At 32.7% G+C, this 21,186-nt stretch overlaps 2 protein-coding genes across 3 annotated transcripts in view; both read left to right on the forward strand.

The window, feature by feature from the left end:
- The window catches only part of LOC120340483 (adhesion G-protein coupled receptor G7-like), a 31,341-nt gene extending 28,979 nt beyond the window's left edge, over positions 1 to 2,362 (forward strand). For both annotated transcript variants that reach the window (XM_078120317.1, XM_078120318.1), the window contains 4 exons: positions 538 to 664; positions 739 to 916; positions 994 to 1,120; positions 1,610 to 2,362. In XM_078120317.1, the coding sequence (XP_077976443.1) occupies positions 538 to 664; positions 739 to 916; positions 994 to 1,120; positions 1,610 to 1,760 (583 nt within the window). In that variant the 3' untranslated portion in view covers positions 1,761 to 2,362. The remainder of the gene's footprint in view (positions 1 to 537; positions 665 to 738; positions 917 to 993; positions 1,121 to 1,609) is intronic.
- Positions 2,363 to 8,913: 6,551 nt separating this feature from the next.
- On the forward strand, positions 8,914 to 20,097 carry LOC120340489 (uncharacterized). The gene is made up of 15 exons (XM_039408766.2): positions 8,914 to 9,021; positions 9,373 to 9,529; positions 9,918 to 10,037; positions 11,037 to 11,155; positions 11,974 to 12,237; positions 12,759 to 12,861; positions 13,783 to 13,897; positions 14,130 to 14,312; positions 14,634 to 14,838; positions 15,069 to 15,174; positions 15,419 to 15,547; positions 16,014 to 16,178; positions 16,879 to 16,988; positions 17,845 to 18,003; positions 18,518 to 20,097. Exons 1-15 carry the CDS (start codon positions 8,961 to 8,963, stop codon positions 18,658 to 18,660), a joined length of 2,139 nt encoding a protein of 712 aa, XP_039264700.2. The 5' UTR covers positions 8,914 to 8,960; the 3' UTR covers positions 18,661 to 20,097.
- The last annotated feature ends 1,089 nt before the right edge of the window (positions 20,098 to 21,186 follow it).

Below are 21,186 nucleotides of genomic sequence, written 5' to 3' on the forward strand. Positions count from 1 at the left end.
GTACAAATTTGAGCAACTATAATAAGAGATAAAAGTACCATTTATCATAAAATCTCAATATCAACTTCAACAGCAACATGTTTCGTTGCTTGATTGCTATTTGCTCAGAATAAAACTCGCTTACAACTGAACTCCGTTTATGGAGAACAGCGGCAAACTAAAACAGTGATTATAACAAACGTCTACAAGTTAGCGCAGCTATGCAACGACTGCTGAGACAGACGGATAGATGAGCTGGCCGCAACAATTAAGATTTGGTCGGCTGCTCATCATTTTAGTAATCACATTGCGTCACAAAAATCAACACCAACAAGTCACGCGATGTCATCAATTAATTTTATTCAGACTTTAGACTGGACATTGCAGGGTATCCTATCGTTTTTTTAAATAGACTGTCACTCGGGTGGTGAATGTGATACTTGCTCTGTACAAGAAACATATATTACATTCAATTCAATGTTTTGTGAAAACTATAACCAAAATATAATTTTATCTCTGTACAATTTACTGTTTAAAACTTTTACTTATGTTGAAAAGGTGCTGGATAAAGACAGATATGGTCCTATATCTGACCGTAATACCGTTGTCTATTTTGATTTCCTTCAACGTGATTGTCTATATCATTTTGACATTCAAAATGTGCAGAAATCACACAAGAACATGGGTATGAATCTTTATCTTCTAGGTTGTGATTAAATCACTTTATTTCAGCTATTTATACAATACTTTTTCATTTAGGGTCCCAATTGGAAAATATTAAGAAAGTCACAAAAGAAAAATATCATTGTCAACGCCTGTCTTGCCATTACCCTAGGGTTAACTTGGGTATTTGGTTTCTTTGTATCAGCTCTAAGTTTTAGTGACACCGCCGTTATCGTATTTGCCTATATTTTCACTATCTTGAATTCTCTGCAAGGTATGTAATACTTGATATATATACACTAAACACTTGATGTTAATAATTTTAATTGACGTGTGATTTTTTTGTTCAAGGTACATTTCTTTTCTGTCTTTACATTGTGAGGAGTAAAGACATAAGGAAAACAATTGCCTCAGAATTTTATAGACTTTCACAACCAATATTTTCCGACAAAACAAAGCTTTCCACTGATAGAACAAGGTAGGTGAACAGAAACTTGGATTCCGAATTCCAACAGTAGTTAATATGATTTTGTAGATATGTTGGGCTATGGCATATGCATTATTCCTGCTGACTTATAATCTGAATTATTTTACTTTTACTTATTAACAAAGTTAAATAACCAACATTCTTTATGTTATATGTACCCGGCGATGTGGCGCATCGCGCTAAGCGTTTGGAATACGCTTGCCACCGTACCCATGATTACCTCTTCGTTGGTTCGCAGGTTTGAATCCCAATTGGTGGACTCATCGGCGTAGGGTTCATGTGACAGCTGGCCGCTTACGGTTTCCTCCACCACGAAGTCCATGCATTCGAAATAAATAACTGGCTACCTAATCCCATACCCGACACTGAATGGTAATCAGACGAAAGGCCGGTGTTCTCCACATGATTAATCCGCTTATCTGTTCTCCCTCCCCGGGATACATATGTATAATAATATACTATTCTATCTTACAATCTAAGGCGAGACGAAGATTTGCAGGAAAACCCGTATTCCATGAGCAATGATCTCAGTTCAAACCAGGAACAGTCTACACAAACTCACGAAGTAAAACCAAGGCTAAGAAGGACATTTCAAGGCACGGAAAATGTAGGATACTCCGTGTCCTGCTGAAACGTTTGGGAAAAGCTTTAATTGCAATCATTCCTCGTTAAAATCTGCCTTTAATTGACTAGAGTGGATATTTGAGTGTTTCAATTCTATATCTTCAAATATCCAAAGGAACCACCGCTACAACACTAAATTGCATTTACAAGATTTTTTGCCACAGTTGATAGATTACCCCTACCATAATAAATTAAAATATAGAAACACCATTATTGATATGATAATAGATTTCGAACGATACTTACTACAATTAATAATAAACATTTAGGTAAATCGTACTGAATGGAACGTATATTAATTACATTTCTATCTGTGGTATAATAACCTGAGAACGATAAATTTAATTTGTATAAGGGTAATTTTGTGGTTCTTGGTTATGATTTTACTAAATTTATTCCGAGAGTAAAGTGAACCCTTTATTGAAACTTTCAACAAAATACGAAGGTGTGAAAACAGCTTGGAAAAACTTTTGATAAATGGACTTATTTATATTCTATTTATTAATGTTATTTTGAATTATTTTCATTTGTCCAACGATAAACAGCATTAGGCTGTGTGCGTTAAAACTTACGGTGTCAATTTATGAACAGAGGGAGTGCAAAAAAGCTCTCAAATCACGAAATACGAAAAATTAGCTTTGGCGCTGCTGCCAGGAATAGTCTAGTTACCTAGTAGAATAACTATTCGCAGCGATTAGGTGTGGATCAGCCCAGAATCTCATGTTCTTAGTTTTCGGTAGGTTTAAAGCAGTTGTGAATCAAATATCTTAATAATTGCCATAATGTCTTCAAATGAGCATTAATGTAGTTGCTGTAATTAAAATTAAGTCTCGCAAATGCTGCGATAGACTGATCTAAACTATGCTATCAGTGCATGTTAGTGGCACATGGTTGATTAATTTCAATAAAAATGAGGGTTTCAAACACGTAAATGAGCTTATAAGCGCCAACACATCTCAACACTCAAAATAGGTATAATTTTTTTGCAGTATTTAAGTATAGGAATAATTGTTCTGGGGTCAAGAGTCGGAGAAAAGGCCTATATGGACTAGTCCAGTCTTTAGAGATTACCCTCACCTGCTATTGTCTACGAACAAATCGAGATGGGCATGTTTTCGTCCATCTTGCGAATTAGGTCACAAAGAATGTAGTGCCACATTATAAAATACTCCCATAGCGCGTGTTTTGGACCATTGTTCCCCACGCCAAAAGGGGCTTTTCCGGTGGTACGCAGCCAGAGTAAAAAAAACAGCAAAGTGGTACACGGTCAGAAAAAAGTTGAGAACCACTGTATTAGGGAATAGATTTTCGAAAGAGCCCAATTGCCTCACATGTTACATAGTACATGTTTTAAATCGAGTTTCCATCCATGAAATATAACACATTTTTTCAGCGACGACACGAACAGTAGCGGGAGTTGGTGTTGCAGTCTTGGTTCGACCAGACAGTTCTAAACTGGTGTTTCATGAAGATCAAATAGTCACTATATATCAGGGGTGGCCACCTGCTTTCGACCGCGATCGACTAAAATCGTCAAAATGGCTCGCGATCGACTGATCGGCAATAAGGTTGTATACAAAAACAAATGAGTACTGTAATATGCATAGATAACTGCACACACATAAACAAAAAATTGTTAATTTGATTATGTAATTGTACCCGAAGTAAATATTTCATCATTCACGTTCCTTTGAGTCCGATTCTTCGCTCGCTTGGAATTACATAAAATTCGGAACTCAGATGCCACTGCTATCGTTGCGAATAAAATATATCACACCACTCTTGGAGCGAGACAATAACTTTCGTAAACAGCCGAAGTCATTATAGCTTGTTATAAAGTTGGATTAGCTAGTCAGTCAGGACGCACGATATTCATTTCTAAACCTTGGCAGCGGCTAAACTTGCATTTGTTACGTAATAATATGCTCTATTGGTCTTGTCAAGACTCAAATACTATATGTGTATATCGTGTTTTGCGCATGCACAGTACTGTATTATGCCTGTTTTGAAACACGCAACAGGCGCTATATGGAACTGGTTCAAGGCAATTTTTTGAGGTATTATATTAAATTTACGCAACATCAGACGCGATCGACGTGTTGGCCACCCCTGCATAAGCAGAGCTCCATTTTAAGCTTTACCAAAGTAAATAAATTTTACATATCACACAACCCAATGGTTGCATTGCGGGTATTTCTGGAATATTGAATGAGGAGGCCACGGGTTCTGTAATCCTCCGGGAGGGAGGCCACGAGCGATAAAAGATTGGATTTAACGTGGAACAAATGAAAACACACACATAGGCATTTATTTCAACGAACACTCTAACGAATCTTGTCACTCAATAGTTCTGATGGTGTGATAAAAAGTCAGTTGTGCATTGGGTTCTACTTTGTCAGTACAGTATTGGGACATCACGCTATAAACGACATATTTAAGCCGTATTTTTTTAGCCAGAAAGAGTAAAAATGCATATCAGATGCTGTTTGTCGCAAACTTTGTTCGGAGTTGAGGATTGAAAAACATCATATTGACGAATACGAATAATCGTTTTTGTTTAGGCTTGAATAATTAAATCAAAATCTATATTATATATTTATAACATTTATATATAACGTCACTTTTGAATAAGTATCCAAACTAGTTACAAAGTGAAGTCAACGTCCAAGCTACATTGAAAAATTGACATGCGACCAAGACATCGGTCATAGCATCACCAAACGTTTCAACAAAAGCTTCATTTAGAGCGACAACCAAACGAATCCGTCAATCCACTGCAAATACTCACTCTACTAAACCTTCAACTAAAGCCCACAACAAAACAACCTTCGGCGTTATGACTTTCCCTATAACAACTAAAAACTTTGTAACGACCACTCCATCCCTGGAAACATCAAACATATTATGCCCATATACATGGTCTTGATGCTGGGACTAACCATAACCTGGTTAGGCGCACGACCCTGAACAGACAATGAGCTCAGTAAATCCCACATAGAATAATGAAAATTTTTGTTACGTTGAGCGTGCACAATGTTACAACACTCCACCAAAATATTTGAAAACAAAAAAATTGAGGACAAAATATTTTTAATTACAGAATGAACAAATAAAGTTTAACTTCGGAAGCACCAGTCGTAATCTCACCCATTTATAGGTGGGAGGTCAGCCTGTAAAAAAGTGAGAAAATACGAAAATAGTGGTTACGTTCTGTCAAATATCCATAATTGAACAAGGGCCGTTAAATTATGCCATAAATAATAGGATTCATGGGTCTCTATGTGAACACCCTAAACTAAATTAGTTCAATGGACCAGTCAACTATTAACTCTCGTCTAGGGCATTTCAAAAATTGGGTTATAATGCTGACTCTTACTTGAGAGCTAAACTCATGTCTTTATAACTTGTTTTATATAAGTAAGTACCTTAACTTTCAAAAGTTTACTTTTAATATTCTTCGATATGTCATAAAAACAACAGTAACAATACATCGAATAGTTACAAGACTCTCACTAAAATTTATCTCTTTCATATCAGAAATATGATTTAATCGATTATGGGTGATTTTAATGATATTATAGGATTTCTATAGAGTTCTTTATATTGTCATAACTTCATCTTTATTATCTACGTATTTATATTACTGTATTTCTTTTTTGTAACTTAAAATTTGACTTATGCATCCTAGCTGCAACCCTATTCTCGTTAAAATGGACGATGGCAATGAAATGTTTTTTGTCTCGCAAGGACACATATGCCCTTAAAATATAAAAAAGATTAGGTAAATTAAATATATTTATGTTATGTGTTAGCAAATTTCATCCCAAACGAAATATATTACATCTACTATAAAAGCTGATAAAATTTTTCCAATATTTTCATAGAGAAGACGTTTGAATAATAGTATTTCCTTGTTTTTTTTCGATGATTTTGTGAATATAATGCAATAAAATACAAAGAAAAACACATTGTTGCATTGAGTATTTGCAAATATAGTTTTAATTTAAGCAGGGCTCTAAGTTTTGAAATTAAAGTTATTACCTCTTTCCTGTCATGATTTGTGTTATAATATAAATATTGCATTGGTTACAATGAATGAATAATAGAGGTGTAACTCCGATGGGGCTTTGAGATGGGATTTAGGTTCAGGCATTCAGATTTGTCTCGACTTTCGGACCATGTTCGTGCTTTATAACGCTTTTTTGGAAATCTTTGACTCAATAAACCGTATGACGTATATATATATGCTTTTGCCCTCAGTCGGACGTTTGTATTTCAACGTGAGACTAGGAGGCACATATAACGCGAAAGCTTAGAATTTGTTAAGAATTAAGCTCTCATTGCTTTTCCACTCTAACCTAAACCAATTAACCGTTTTACTCCGATTTTTTTAATTGGGATAATTGGAAAGATTTGAGTAAAACAAATGTTGTAATAAAGCCCACAGTTTGGCGATGCATACAATAGCCAAAAGTATGAAATCTAGTATACAATATTTTTATTTGTTGCTATATATTGAGAAATGAATAAAATGCAATAGTTAATGTTCAATTGTGTCGACTTTCAAAATATACTTCATACCTGTGACGCTTGTGTGATACATTTGGCGTTGTCTTGCCAAATAAAGGTGAGGTTTCACCGGGCCAGACTGTTGCTTTTGTACTATACAATACAGAAACATAAACAGAGAAGGAGAGCGGCGCGGAAGGAGAGGCCAAAAAAATAATACGGGTATGTAGTCTGTTATTGTGGACCACGGGAACCGCAGTCTTTGCGACTTTGCTTGACCACCATCGATAACGTGAACGTGGAAAAGAAACAAGATGCTATTTTTAATTTTGATTTTCAATTTGAAATCGCAATAAAATAATGAATTAAATACAGCCAACAGAAATTTTTGATATAAATCAAAATAATAGCCTCCTAGCTTAAAAAAATATTTCAATACTGAAAATTTTAAAAAAATTGATCGACTTGTTGAAAATAAATGCGATTTTAGCATAACAACAAGAAAAACAATGTCCAATAACTAGCTGGTTGTTTTCCAAGCATTGTCAAACACGGACAGAGAAAGGAAAGACGTGATTATATTTAATGAAATTTCCGTCGCGGTCTATAAATCTATAGATGGAATTCTATCGGATTTATAAACTATTGCGTGTCGTTGTGTATCGACCAAATATTTGGACAAATCTAAATAAAAGGAATTAGTTCTTCGATATTATAGAATTTGTCTGAATGATAATTTGTTTCGCTTATGTAAGAAATTTATCAATCAGCTTTTTGGCACTCCCATGTCCTTTCCCCACTTATCGTGTCCTTTAGAGCAAAATTTGTTTCAATAGATCTCATCTGAATGGAAAATATGACCCAGGTCCAATCAATGTGCGTATTAGTACTAGTGTGAATTAAATAATACAAACGAAGGAAAATGAATTTTATTTTCGACCAATGTGTTCAGGAAATATCGTTTCCTCAAGAGGGTTTAAAAGTTAGGCGACGTTCACTAAGGTAACGTGCCCTTGTGAAACTTTTTCCATTAAACGCTAAAGGTTTTCGATGTTATTTAAAGCTCATTAATTGAATAAAAACATTTTTTCAATCAAATCTTTATCATAGAAGCTTTGAGGGTTGTTTTCTTAACAATCAATTTGCAATAATGTAAACTAATTTATTCAAATTCATTTTTGTTCGCTAGAAGTAAAAAACATACGAGAATGATATATTATGTTATATACGTAATTAACAAACCCATATTTGCGCAAACATTTTTGGAGCTTATTCTACCGGATCTTGGTTTGTTTTTTTCTGTGCTATCAACACTTTTTTCTCTAAGGTAATAGTCTAGGTCACAGGGATGACGAACCACTGACCCGCGGGTCACAAAGTGACGCGTTTTATTCGTGACCCGCCAAGGCACGAATAAAATAAAATGTGATATCAGTAATAAAAATTGTTAATTTCCGGGCCGGTGTGGTAATTTTCAAAACCCCCAATCTTGAACGCATGTCTGCACCGCTGTGTACCGTTATTCAGCTATTGGCCCTGACATCGTTTATGACATAACAATGCAATTGGTCTGTTCATTTCTCGTAACGCCTTGTCTCCTTCGGAAGTGCATCTGCAGACTGTTTTAGGGGTTATACGAAAACTAGATGCTACTCTGAATTTATTGTTTCTCGCCTACAATGCCGTTGGGAAAACAAAATCTTTCAGACTTGAAATAAAAACCTAGAAATCTGAAATAACAATGGAGCAGTGTAAAAGTGCTTTAATGTGGTTGAAAGCTGATCGAACAATATAACTAAATCAGATTGGGATTTCATCCAAACTCTTTGGAACCGTAAAATAATTTGCCGTATCATCCTAAACATTTTGGTAATTCATATGCGTGTTTTCGTACTCTAATTTCATAAAATCGAGTGATATAAAAAGTAAAGTAAAGCCAAAACCACACCAACTTATGAGATTTGTTTCAGAAGTTTCTGATACAGATACAGACATGGATTAAATATCTGTGACCCACTCTCTTCTGTTCCACGATAAAAATATAATTTTTGACCCATTCATTGAAAAAGTTCGCCATCCCTGGTCTAGGACTAGGTAATAGTAGTAGGTTACTTGAGATACAGAGAATGACAGGAAGTCAGGAAATATCCATTAACCTGATTCACGTAACTACTTGATTAAGATAACATGCGATTAGTCAAGTGCCTGACCAAAGAAAATTCAATAGCCGTAAATATTTTGCTGATTTATTGTGAATTACGAGTTTAGATATTCGAAGATTGTAATTAGCACATTGCCTGTTGTCAGTTTAAATGGCGTAAGCAACCTTTCCATAAGAATGGTGTTATATAATAGATAGATATGGTTCGCAGCTGTACCGTATCGGAACGCTAATGAACGTGTTAGTAAATGAACCTGCGTTTATTTATCGATTGACTTTGATTTTTGTCTGCAACATATATTGAAACCAAAATACAGGACAAAATTGTGACAACTATCAGGTCACAATACTTGGATTAGTATTCAATTGTAATTTATGTTTTGGTTTGCCAATGGCTGTGAAAGATTGTTTTATATTTTGTATTCATTGCACAGGTATTACATTTAATATATGCATGTTTTCATTGCAGTTTATATGACTGAATCTCATAAAGACTTAAACGGAAATTTGCAGTATTTCGTTGTCCAAAAAATAAAAATGAAGTATACATTTTTTGCAGTATTTTTGTTGTTTAATATTACCAATAGTTCTGCTCAAGGTAATTTGTTCATTCCGATTAGTAACTATTGTTTTTATTTCGTTCAAACACTTGGATGTTGTACACTGTACAGGATTTTGCTCGCCAATATAAACACAAATGAATCGTCGTGAACGATTAATTACAAATTGATCATTTACATTAAATGCGGTCATTTCTTTCAAGTAATCCCTATTAATCTCGGAAACATTTATGAAATTTCCAATTCAAGATATGTAGCAATTTAACCACACTTTCAATCTAGTTTTTGCACCGCTATGCTAAATTTTAGCCGATGGAATTTTACAATAAATATGTAAAACTATTTTGATAGCTGTTTATATTGAAGGATAAGCTGTTTTGAATTTGCAGACCCTTGGAAGAAAAAATGCGTGGATGGGTTTGAACTGCTTTTCTTTAAAGAACGTAAACATTACGAAGCGGCAAAAAAATCATGTGAAGAATTGGAAGGTTACTTGGCTAAAGTTGATAATGAAAGAATAACTGCAGCTATTAAATCATTAATCGAGTGAGTTAAAAAGAAAATATAAATTTTGTGAATTTATATAAAGTTTATCTTCTGTCATTAGTAAAATCAAAAACTTAATCAAACCACCCATGTTTTCAAATTCTTGTGTTTGCGTATAGTATATGCTGTAGATATAACTCATGACTCGTCAACCTCGCATATTAAAGTGAAAGTATTTTTTTGAATTTCAATTTACATGCACATATATATTTGATAACTATTTGTGTTTATATCGGTTTTCTTTTTTTAACAACAATTTCCAGCTTTAATCGGTTGGCACTCAGCCGTCATCTGTTTCAAAAGTGTTTTCTGTTTTTTTTTATTGATATATTCCTCTATTACAATTTGGAATTTATTTTGTCAAAACTTAAGATTTATATATTTTTAGCATAAGTGAGACAGAAATGGGGTTTTTTATCGGTGGAACCGACAGAGCTAATGTAGAAGATTGGAAATGGCAGGATGGTACGGATGTAAATATGAGAGGAGAAACGGGATATCAAAACTGGTTTGTTAATCGGTTTAATTTATCTTGCAGTTATAAAAAACTGAAAACAGCGTTTTTATTTCTTATGGGATCCTTTACTTTAACGCAATATCAGTGTTGAAGAAGCTCGAGTCATGGATCCGACTTGAATCCAAGTCACGATTGATCAAAGACTGAAATGATACGACTATTCTAAATGCAAAATCTCGAACTCAACTAACCACGAATTAGACATACTTTAGAGATTGACTCGAATTCATGCTTGGATTGATTGGCTTGGTGACTCGTGACTCACCGGACTTTTCCTAAACACTGGAGTAACTCAACTGGGATTGACAGTTTTCGTTACGGTACCAAAAAGCAATGACAAACCTATGACTACCAAATATGAAGTAATGTTGTATGGCTATATCACTAAAAGTAATCGATTAAACAAAATTCTTTCTTTGACCATTAAAAATTATTATTAACATAGACCTACTGTCTAAATTCTAGGTAATACCTTTTCTTTGAATTTCAATTTCATTTATGAAATATGAGTCTCTTTCTAAAATGAAACTCAATTTCTCGGTTAATAATTAAGGTTTCAATTTTTATTTAGTTTTATCAATAATATCATATGTATAAAGATTACTTCGAGAATTTAGATAATTGAGTTTACTGTTTTATCTGATTTAATTTGTTGAATGTTTTGTTTGTATAATAAGAATATATCCAATTTCATGTGAAATATGATCAGAAATTCAGATAACCTTCAGATCCTAAGGTGAAACTTTGCAGTCTATGTTTATTACCTCGATAAGGTCGTAGTTATATGCAATTAAAAGATAGTATGCCAACCTAGAAATTATTTAGGCTTCATATAATCAGTGAATTTTCATAGACTAGAACATAGCTGCGCAGAAATTAATCGAGATATTGTTCAAACTAGTTTAAAACTGGCATTATTTTTATATTTGATTATGCAATGAACTAAATATTAAACCAAGACAATTAATTGTAATTCATGTGAGTTTTTAGGGAGTTAAATCAACCAAGCAGCGTGATTTATAAAAACGACTGTGTGATAGTTGGCGGAAAAACGTATCAGTGGACTTCGACAACTTGTGGTCGATACTATTTTTACATTTGCCAAAAAAGTAAATATGAATTCTTTTATTTGTTTAATTACTCAATGAAAATATGCATTTATTGGCAATAATTTGAACATCGAATCGTATAATTCGACCTCATAATCCTTTTGTTTTATGTGAAACTAACATTCCTCGTAAAGGTAATTTAATATAATATTATGCGAATGTTTTCACGATGAAAGCTTACTCAAAAAAAGGTCCAAAACCTATAATTGAATTCAGGCGTATTAAAACGACGTAGATGGGGTAGATGCATTTATACGAAAAATCGTACAACCGAGATAAAAAAAATTTGAAACCAATACGTAGGTAATGAGAAAAACATATTTCAAAGTCACTCTTATAAATTTTATTCACTGAAGTAAGTGTTTATTTATTGCATGACAAATGCACTCATCATGTTGAAGTGTGTTTTCAAATTAGGCCCATTCATAGCTTTATATTTTTATTTGTTCAAATGAGCGCTTATTAAAGGAAAATCGTCAATTTCTTTGTTTAACAAAAATACTTGTTACCCATATTTCATCATTCTAAAAACATTGAAAAATACAGCTGACCAAATGGAACTGTTATATGATGTTCTCACAAGAACCCGATTTTTTGGAAATCCCATTTTCACAAAAAAAAAAAAAAATATTATTTTTCTACAATATTATTTAGAATCCAATAACAAAACTCTCGATACACAGAGTTATTCGTTAGCAATCGATTGTTTTATAAATATACAGCATTTTGCTTACATTCATAAAATCATCTATGAAATCTAAAATCATCATCTTTCATGAACGTTTTTGTGGCATTCATGGATATCAAATTTTAAACAGAATTTCAAGGTTCTGATGTTGAAATACAAACCAATGTGAACCAGAAAAAGTGTTCTTTGACTGACTGCAGCACTGCAACACAAGTTGAATGGTATAAAGCATCTAACAAAGTATCAATGGCAACAACAAGTACAGTCTATCAAACTATACAAAATGGATTAGCAACATTGAATTTTCAAAATGCAAATATTTCCGATGCGGGATCATATAGTTGTCGTTTTCTTATTGGTCAAACGTGGAAAATTGAAACAGATACATTGGAAGGTACGATGAATTAAACTAAAACAAAATAGCAGTGATCTAGTATATGAACACACCGGCATAATGACTAACCGCAGCACCGTATCCTATGTGACTGACACTGACATCCGTTATACCCTCGTCATTAAGATGCTTCATTCAAAATTGAAAATCACACGCCTGCCAAGGCTGGGCAGTGAATATGGCTTTGTTGAAAAAGATGGCGTACTTGTCTGACAAAATGCCATATAGTGGCGCAATATTGGTAAAATTAATTTTGGCTGAAATATCGAACCAACTAGGACTCTGTTTGAATTTGAGAAAAATAAAAAAAATAGTTTTGTAGCAGATATATCTTCCTTGAGTACAGAAAAATAAAAATAGATCGATTTCTTAGTTACGAAGAAAGTGTTTGATTCAATAACAATCACTCTAAATACATCAAGAATATAGCAAAACGATCCATGGTTAGGTTATTCTTCGTGTCCACTAACGATATCATTCTATATTCTTTGTTCTTAAATTATTTGTTATTTACATTTCAGTGCCTGGAAAACCCACAATCCATCAAATATTGAATAACGTCTGCAACTCTAACTTAAACATTTTATGGCAACCACATAAAAATGCAGTTGCATTTCCTCACACGTGAGTTTATATATATGATTAATTTCTGACAATTTTCAAAAATATTTATATTTCAAGACTGAACAAGTCATCTATACTTAATAAGCTACATGTCGTCGATTTTGTTACACCTATGTTTGAGTTTGCTACAAACAATACTTGTTATTTCAATGCTAATTATACGAGAATCCATACATTACTATAATAATTTCATCCAAGAGACAGTGGGCATTAGTTAAGAACATATATAATGATGAACATCATATTACCAATTCTTCTATTAATTGAACACGAAGTGGAACTTTGAATTATTTTGCAAAATATTTGTTAGACAAAAAGTAGGCCTATAGATCGATTTGTTATTACTATTATTGTTCTTCTTTATCTTGTTGTTGTTGTGATAAACAAACGCTTCTCTATTTAACCTCTAAACCAATTGTTTTGAACTGTTTGGTGTGTAAAGAATATTGTTGTCGATAGAAGTTTGTATCTTTCATATATTTCAAAAATTTCTGTGGGCTCTATGGAATTTGTTTGTCACTTTATTGTGCTGAAGTCATCAGAATCACAAATTGCTCATAGTATGTCGGTTTCGTATGCGCGTTCGCAATCATAGTATTTGGTGATCCGTGGAAGTCAGGACGAACACGGTACAACTTCGTTTTGAATTTTGTGTCCATATGTTTAAGCATTGTTCTATTACTTTTTTATCGTTATGATTGTAATTGACGTAATTTATACTCTTTGTAACAAATAGAACAAATGAATTTATATGTTACGCTTATTTGATCCAAAATCTTGTATTTTCATTTTAATTAATTTATTCCGTCTTCACGCCATTATTAGTCAAACCTTATCATACCGTTACCGACGTGCAATCTTCGTCCCGATATAGTTGAGCACGGCTCTCATGTTTCATTTCAAATCACTACTGTTTTAAAGAATTAAAGTGAGTCCATCCAAAAATGGATCAACAATATGGGTGGATTCACCGAAAGATGGGAAGCAATTATTCACACTGACCGGTTTGTCTCCTACCACAACCTATCAAATCAAAGTAAGCAAAAATGGTCCAATCTAAAATGTTCTCATTTTTCTGTTTTGAAATTGAAATCTAATTATTTCAGGTAACCATGAAACAAACGCTCTTCATTGTATGTTCTTATTGTATCAGAAGGTAGAAGATATATTCATCAAAAATAATTTTCTCAGCATCACCCAATCGGGCAAAGCCAACTTCATATATATGTTGATTTAGTTCAATTCTGACATAATTCTTTTTTTGCCAGATTACCGCGTGTGTAACAAAAAAAAATTGCTCATCGAAATATCCTATCATTCGAAGCGCAACAACAGAGGGAGCATCTTTAACAATTAAAACGTCGTCTATTACACAGTACAAGAAAAATCAAACTTGTGTTATTGTCTGGTCATTTCCAAACAATGTGACAATTGGTAAATCGGAAGCTATGGTTAGTATATATCACACATTTACTCAAATTAAGAAAAATATATTGTGTATATTTAAAAAAAGAGGGAAGTATTTCTACATTTTCATATTGGCAATATCTTTCATACTTCAGACTAAAACGATTCAAAATTCAAAAATACGTAGCTATATAGCGAGAAATCAGAACGTTGTCATATTAAAGCTAAATGTTTGTAGATAGTCTACAAAATTTTAAGACTTTATATACTTAACAAAAGTTAAACAAATTGATAGCAGCTTATATGTAAATTATCAGAGGTATGTTATATTATATTTTGTAAGAGTGTATTTCTATTTGTCACAGGAGATCAGCCTAATCTCGGAATTAGCAACATTTCGAGGTTCAAGCAACCAACCAAACAAAAGACTGTTCAATGTAACATCGTCGTTGTTGTATTCATTTGAACCCGAACCAAATCACATTTATTCTGCTTCGTTAAAAATATTTTATTGTGCTGGAGCGAGTCAACCTCACACTGCAAACGGGTCTTGCATTGGAAATTCGGGAGGTGGAAATATTAACATTTGCAATGCAGTATACAATATTACCTAATGAGATTTCAAACTTAAATATTATTATGCTCCCAAAACAAAAACGGGTCTACGACAAAAGCATTTTCAGCACTAGAGTGGTCAGCACTGTCATTTTGTGTCTTTGTGCAATTTTTATTTACGATATTTTCCTTCATCTCCCACATTTGAGAATAAAATATAATTCAGAAATATATTAATTTAACAGCACCTGCAACAGTTTCTCCACTTCGATTGATCGGAAATGACGTTAATAAAGATGGAACGAAAGAAATGTTTTTACCGCGACCAGATGAAACTAACGGACTTGTAAGGTGCAGCCAACGTAGATAGCATAAAAAAGATTTTTAAATAAAATTTATATGATAAGGTGTCCAATGTTCTTATCCAGTGATTTCCAACGTTTTATGGCATCCTTCTGGAGGCAACCGCTCTATGGCTCTATTTTGAGGCCACTGGGTCCCGCTCTTCTTGGCTATCGAATCGCCAGTAACATCACTAAATATTGGATTGTTCTTGTCAAAGTTTTTTTTTAATGCGAAATTAAATTACGAACAGTTGCATGTTAGTGCTCGTTGTAAAAAATCGATCGGTAGTTGATGATCAAGTTTCATTGAGCGATTTGAAAAAAGGAAACGAATCTTCAGAATGCGGAGGATATATTGCAATGGCCATACCAGTCTCAAGGTTGGTAATGAAATGCTTGTTTTACTTTTTTACTTTGTTTGTGTTGTTTTATTTTAACTTCAAAGAGGCTTTAGACAAGAGCTCACGTATAAGTCCTTTATTTTTCAATTTAGAACGAAACATGTGGCTAATTCGTGGGACCCATTTTGTTCAATTAGCAATATTTTGAGGCGAATGAGTTAGCCTTATTATTTGCATCAATTAATTCCAAATCATCACAATTACTGCATTAAATACACAATTCGCTTTTAGACCGGTAAACATGTTTACTGTACTATGGTTATTGAATCATCAGGTACCGTTTGCAGCTTCGACTTTATAACAGCTGCTAAATTGTAAAAAATATACGTATAAGTTTGAATATATACTGAAAATACCTATCCACAAAACCCTTTGTGATTTGTTGGTCGTTTTTTGTTTAGGCAAACATAGGCTAAGTATGATATAACTCCATTGAATCTCATAGCATGAACGAGAAAGGATTGCAAATCATACTAGGAGATAAATCTACGTCATCCTGTGACGTATATGATACTGGTAAAAAAAGCTCAGTGAAGAGGAGAAAACGATCCACACATGGCGGATATATTTTTGTGGGACAAAACAAACAATTATACAAAGAAGATTATAAGTATTTATATATGTTTATGGAACTTTGTTTAGACCAAGGTCGTGTAAATAAGGTGTAAACAGGTTTTTAAAATCTTAACTAAATGTAAAAGGATTATTGATAGAAGTCACAAATGTCCACTTACGCGCGAAGAGCTTTATATATTAGCGAAAATATTAAAATATATCGGTTGAAATAACGCAAGTTATCTCTGCCAATAAAGCTTGGGACAAGGAAAACTTTACATTTCTTGTCAGGACGTTATCGGAAATAAACAGTTAGCACAGAATTTTTGTTGACAAGACGGGATCCTGTATATCGACAAAAAATTTCTCACCAGCTAGAAATTGGCAATTCCGTATTAATTTCTCATGGTTAATTAAAAAGATTTTATATGGATTAAATATAGGAATCTCCAATAATATAGAACGTCAAGTATCCGAAAAAATACAATTAAAATTTAATATATGATTGTCAAAACAGACTAGATATATATATACATCTTTTATTTATATTATGTTGGGAAAAAGCGAATAATGTCAAAATTTTGAAACCAATGTTCCTGCAAATGTTTACAGATAAAATAAATGTAATTTCATGATATTTTATACCTTGATTAAATATGACTTACAACTCAATTTCCAAAAAATACTCTCCTAGTACTCATAGTAAAGTATCATCAAGTTTATCGTTTCGAATAAAGATGTCAATTTTTTCACAGAGCTTATGTTGTGACTTCAACACCATCTGTTAATCAAATATACTATAAACGGAGCCCAGAAATTACATTAAAATGGGCAAAAGAAGTAGAGAACGATGCAAACGCGGCAGGTAAATATATATTTGAAGACAATGATAAAATTCAAAATAGCTAATATTATTTAGGTAATTACTTGTTGTTTAGTATATATATTCTTTAATTACACATTGTTGTTTACTTTGCTTGCTCTTGTCATAGCTGGTCTGGAATAATAAATAAAAGTGTCAATTCAGAAAAAGTTGTTGTTTAAAGTTTAACTTTTTTTTTTACTAAATTACAATTTACAACGAGTCGTTGATGCCTGATCTGAATGAAATAGGATTGCAAGTTGGACAAGTTGTTTCATTTCTCATGCAGCATATACTAAACTGCTTAAGATAATCTGCGACAAAACCCTTAGTTTATTTCTAACTTTTGATCAAAAAACCTATAAAAGGCATACACATATATTTTTATGTAATATAGATATAATAATATGTTTTAAATATGTCATTGAAATAACGATTTCGTCCCCAAATTGACCTAAAGCAGTATTGGATTATTCAGAAATTAATTCAAGAGTAAGAAAAATTATACATTTTTGTCCTTAAAACTGTATAATATTCAAATCAAAACCTTATTTATGAACCTATTGAAGTGACGGGAAACTTCAACCCCGTTTTAGACGCTACGCTGCAGATCATTGTGAACTTATAGACAAAAAATAATGACAATTGCTTATGGATTCATAGTTTATTCAATATTTGAAAACGTTTTTTCAAACCTTTGCTGTTAAGGGAATGACCATGCGACTAGCTACAGTAATTTTGCCAATGTCATCATTATCATAAAGTCAACACCATTTTTTTTGCTTATAAACCTGAAATTCGTTAATGATATTCAAAACGTTTGCAATACTTAATTTATGAAGTTAAATTATAATTTTAGAAAAAAAATTGTTCGAATTCAACATCGTCAGTTTTCTGATTGGCTTTCTTATTCCTACGATCTTCCTGGTAATATGTCTCGTGATCATATGCAGAATGAACAAAACAATAAAAACTGCAGAAGCAAAGGAGCATAATTACGAAACTATTCAAGAAAGAGGTACTAAGAACCCTTACTATATAATTGAAATGATTATTATTGTCAACCAAGTTACTACAATCGTATGCAAAATCACAGAACCGTAAGCTTTTTTTTTATTTTTCCATTCAGTTGTAGTAATTAAATACCGGAGAAAGTTCACTATCAAAATTGTTAACTTCCAAAATATTGATTAGATTCAACCGTAGAATTTAAATATCACAAGAAAAAACATTTTAACGTTTAAATATTAGTAGACTAAAATAGAGAAATTAGAAAAGTCATGAGATTTCACTTTCAATCACTAGATTTTGTAATAGCTTGGTATTGTATTTTATGCATGAATAAGCTATTTTGCATAAACATGATTCATGAGCATGGAATAAATTAGAATATTAGGAAATGGGAAACACTCATCTTTTTCACGCATTCCATATCACAAGTTTTATTAGGCTGATTTTCCACCAATACCACGATTTTAAATCTACACCATATAACTTCTAAAGTTATTAATTAAGCTTTTTTAAATAATCAGCGAATCCAACTGCCTCCAACAACTCAGCTTTTCGACCACAATATTCGAATGAGCTGCAGGAAGCTGATGGGTACTTACAACCTTTACCCAAAGCAATAACTCAAACACAAGTGGAATCAGCGTACGAAACTTACAACGTCTAATAAACTTGCATCTGTGCTGTAATCATATGTATATCACCAAATAATAGAAGGCTCGAAACGTTTCATGTTTATTAAACGTTCAACAAACTTCAATATATCACCTGCTATCGTATTGTCAGTTCGATCTATCTGCGTCAATCAGCTCTTACCCAGTAAAACTTTATCACCCAACTTATAATGATCTCAGAAGACTATGTCTAAGTTTTAATAATTTCAACGTTATTTCTTGATACTTTAAAGCGATTTCTGCAGAGTTTCAAATTTCTAGGCAGTTGGGTATATGGTTGTCGATACTAACTTATGCGTGATGATTAAACTTTTATGCCTTCTTTTTAAATCCAAAAATATAGTTCCATTTTATGATCTTTTCCATCTAAATTCTATCTTCTTCTTTATTTCTTTAGTCCTAAATAAGTTTGAGGAGTTTTATTGTGAATTATGCTATTATAATGGTTTTGTAAACGAAGGATAATGGAATTTAATATGTGATCTTGTTGGCTCCAAGCTCAGAGAGCGAAACATATAAAAATTCATTCAAGAAAAAACGGAAAATAAATATTTTTTATTTTTGAACATCTCCAACTTTTTATTTAAATACTTGGTTAACATGGCTTAAATTTTTGATTGGAAAACAAGCAATAAACGGCTTTACCTTTATAATTTTCCAAAATTAATTTTTCTTGAAACTCTCCCTTTGTCATAACTTGAGATTGCAGGTATTTATTTAATTGTAATTTCAAACATATTATTAGAAATATACACATACATATATACATGTTTATACACATATTATATATATATTCTTGTCTCGAGTCGTTTTCGGAGCAAAAATGTGGAATAGTAAATTCCTACTTATCATTGCCACTGCCTTGTTCAGAGCAAGAGTTTGAACATATCCGTACATATTAGTGACTTCTATAACGCTCTACATAAAATAGATCTTTTTATTTGTCATTTCATTGAGCACAAAAATACTATAAATATAAAGGAAATTGAGTTGATCACAAGTGCAGCATTGATTGTGATATCGCTAAAAATAAATCGATTAACTGGTTAAATGCATGGGCCAGTCAAAACATTGTTGAAGTAGATTTTAAAAAGTATGAAGCAAGGATTTTGAACTAGTAATTTTTAAATGTATGATACTAATTTAGGTATAGCTGCCAATACAGTGTGTTTAATTTTGTAATTTATCAAATATGATAATACAATATTTTATTTGGTGTTTCTCATGTGTCTCACTTGCCCCACATCTGTTTCATTTGTTCCAAATGTTCCCACACTTTCCGTATCTTGCTTAGTTGTCTGAAGTATACAAATCTCACTTTGTATGAATACTCCAAACATCTGTCAGAGTAATATTTACCCCTTCATCGGCTTACTTTTGGAATTTTTCCACAATATATATATATATCCAGAACAGTAGAAAAGGTTAGAAAAAACATCGGCAAAGTGAGACAACTACCTGATACGGTAATACATATTTGACTCATATCACGAGAAATTTTAATTGATGTTTCAATATAATCAAGAAAAATGGATCATTGTCACAGGACCTAAAAATCTATGACAGTCCCAGTACCGTCACGGTACCCCGATACAAGTACTGGTAAGTCACCGCATATGGTTTTTGGAGAATTGTTTTGCGTGTCAATATATATTTGAGCTCTGCTCTCTTGTTAAAGAAGACTAATACTTTCAATTACTTTATCAGCCTATTATCATCTTTCCGCAAATTATTCCGAAAAGCGAATACCAACATACAAGTACTTTACATCCCACAATAAAATTCAATTTCATTCAACATTTGAATTGCAAGTTACATACCACGATTTACAGCAAAATGCGCCTCTTATAAACAGTTACCTTACTTTATTTGCTTGCAGTGGGTAACAATTGATTTCTAATTCTATATTCGAAATCTAGCTACACAACGCAACATATTCAGCATACTGCATTAGCTAATATTTTTACCCAGATAGCAAAATTAAATTAGCGCTTTCAGATGAAATGTGCTGTGTAAGATTTATATATACATTATTCTATCCGTCCTTGGAAGAAAAAGCCTGCCGAATTTATACTTATATTACAACAATATTTTCATATAAACTTGCAGTGTATTGATGCTACTTTCAGACAGCGTCATTGTCTCGAAGACATTATCATCATTACAATATTTGTCAGCTATTGTGAGATTGATTGGTTACACAGAGAATTATATACTCGGAAATTAAATACAGGAAGTGAAATATTTTGTTGTTTCGATTCTTATCATTGGACGAAATGTGTATGTATGAATCGTGTTTATTTATATCAGGAGTGGCATGCCTGCTTTCGACCGCGATCGACTAAAATCTTTATAAAGTAGCTCGCGACCGACTAATAGGTAGTAATGCCATACAAAAAACGAATGAGTGCTGATTATATAGAGAACTTCACTCACACATACAAAAAATTCCAGCGCGGTCAATAAGCTCGGCTCTGTGTGCGCATTCTTAATTAATGGAATCGTTTGTTACGTAATGA

The sequence above is a fragment of the Styela clava genome, chromosome 14, assembly GCF_964204865.1.
Source record: "Styela clava chromosome 14, kaStyClav1.hap1.2, whole genome shotgun sequence".
Classification (NCBI taxonomy): domain Eukaryota; kingdom Metazoa; phylum Chordata; class Ascidiacea; order Stolidobranchia; family Styelidae; genus Styela; species Styela clava.

What these genes read in the sequence shown, in the direction of transcription:
- LOC120340489 (XM_039408766.2), top strand. Translation starts at nt 8,961, where the DNA reads ATGAAGTATACATTTTTTGCAGTATTTTTGTTGTTTAATATTACCAAT. An exon ending in TACCAATAGTTCTGCTCAAG is followed by an intron (nt 9,022 to 9,372) that starts GTAATTTGTTCA and finishes TTGAATTTGCAG; the next exon opens with ACCCTTGGAAGAAAAAATGC. An exon ending in GCAGTTGCATTTCCTCACAC is followed by an intron (nt 12,862 to 13,782) that starts GTGAGTTTATAT and finishes ACTGTTTTAAAG; the next exon opens with AATTAAAGTGAGTCCATCCA.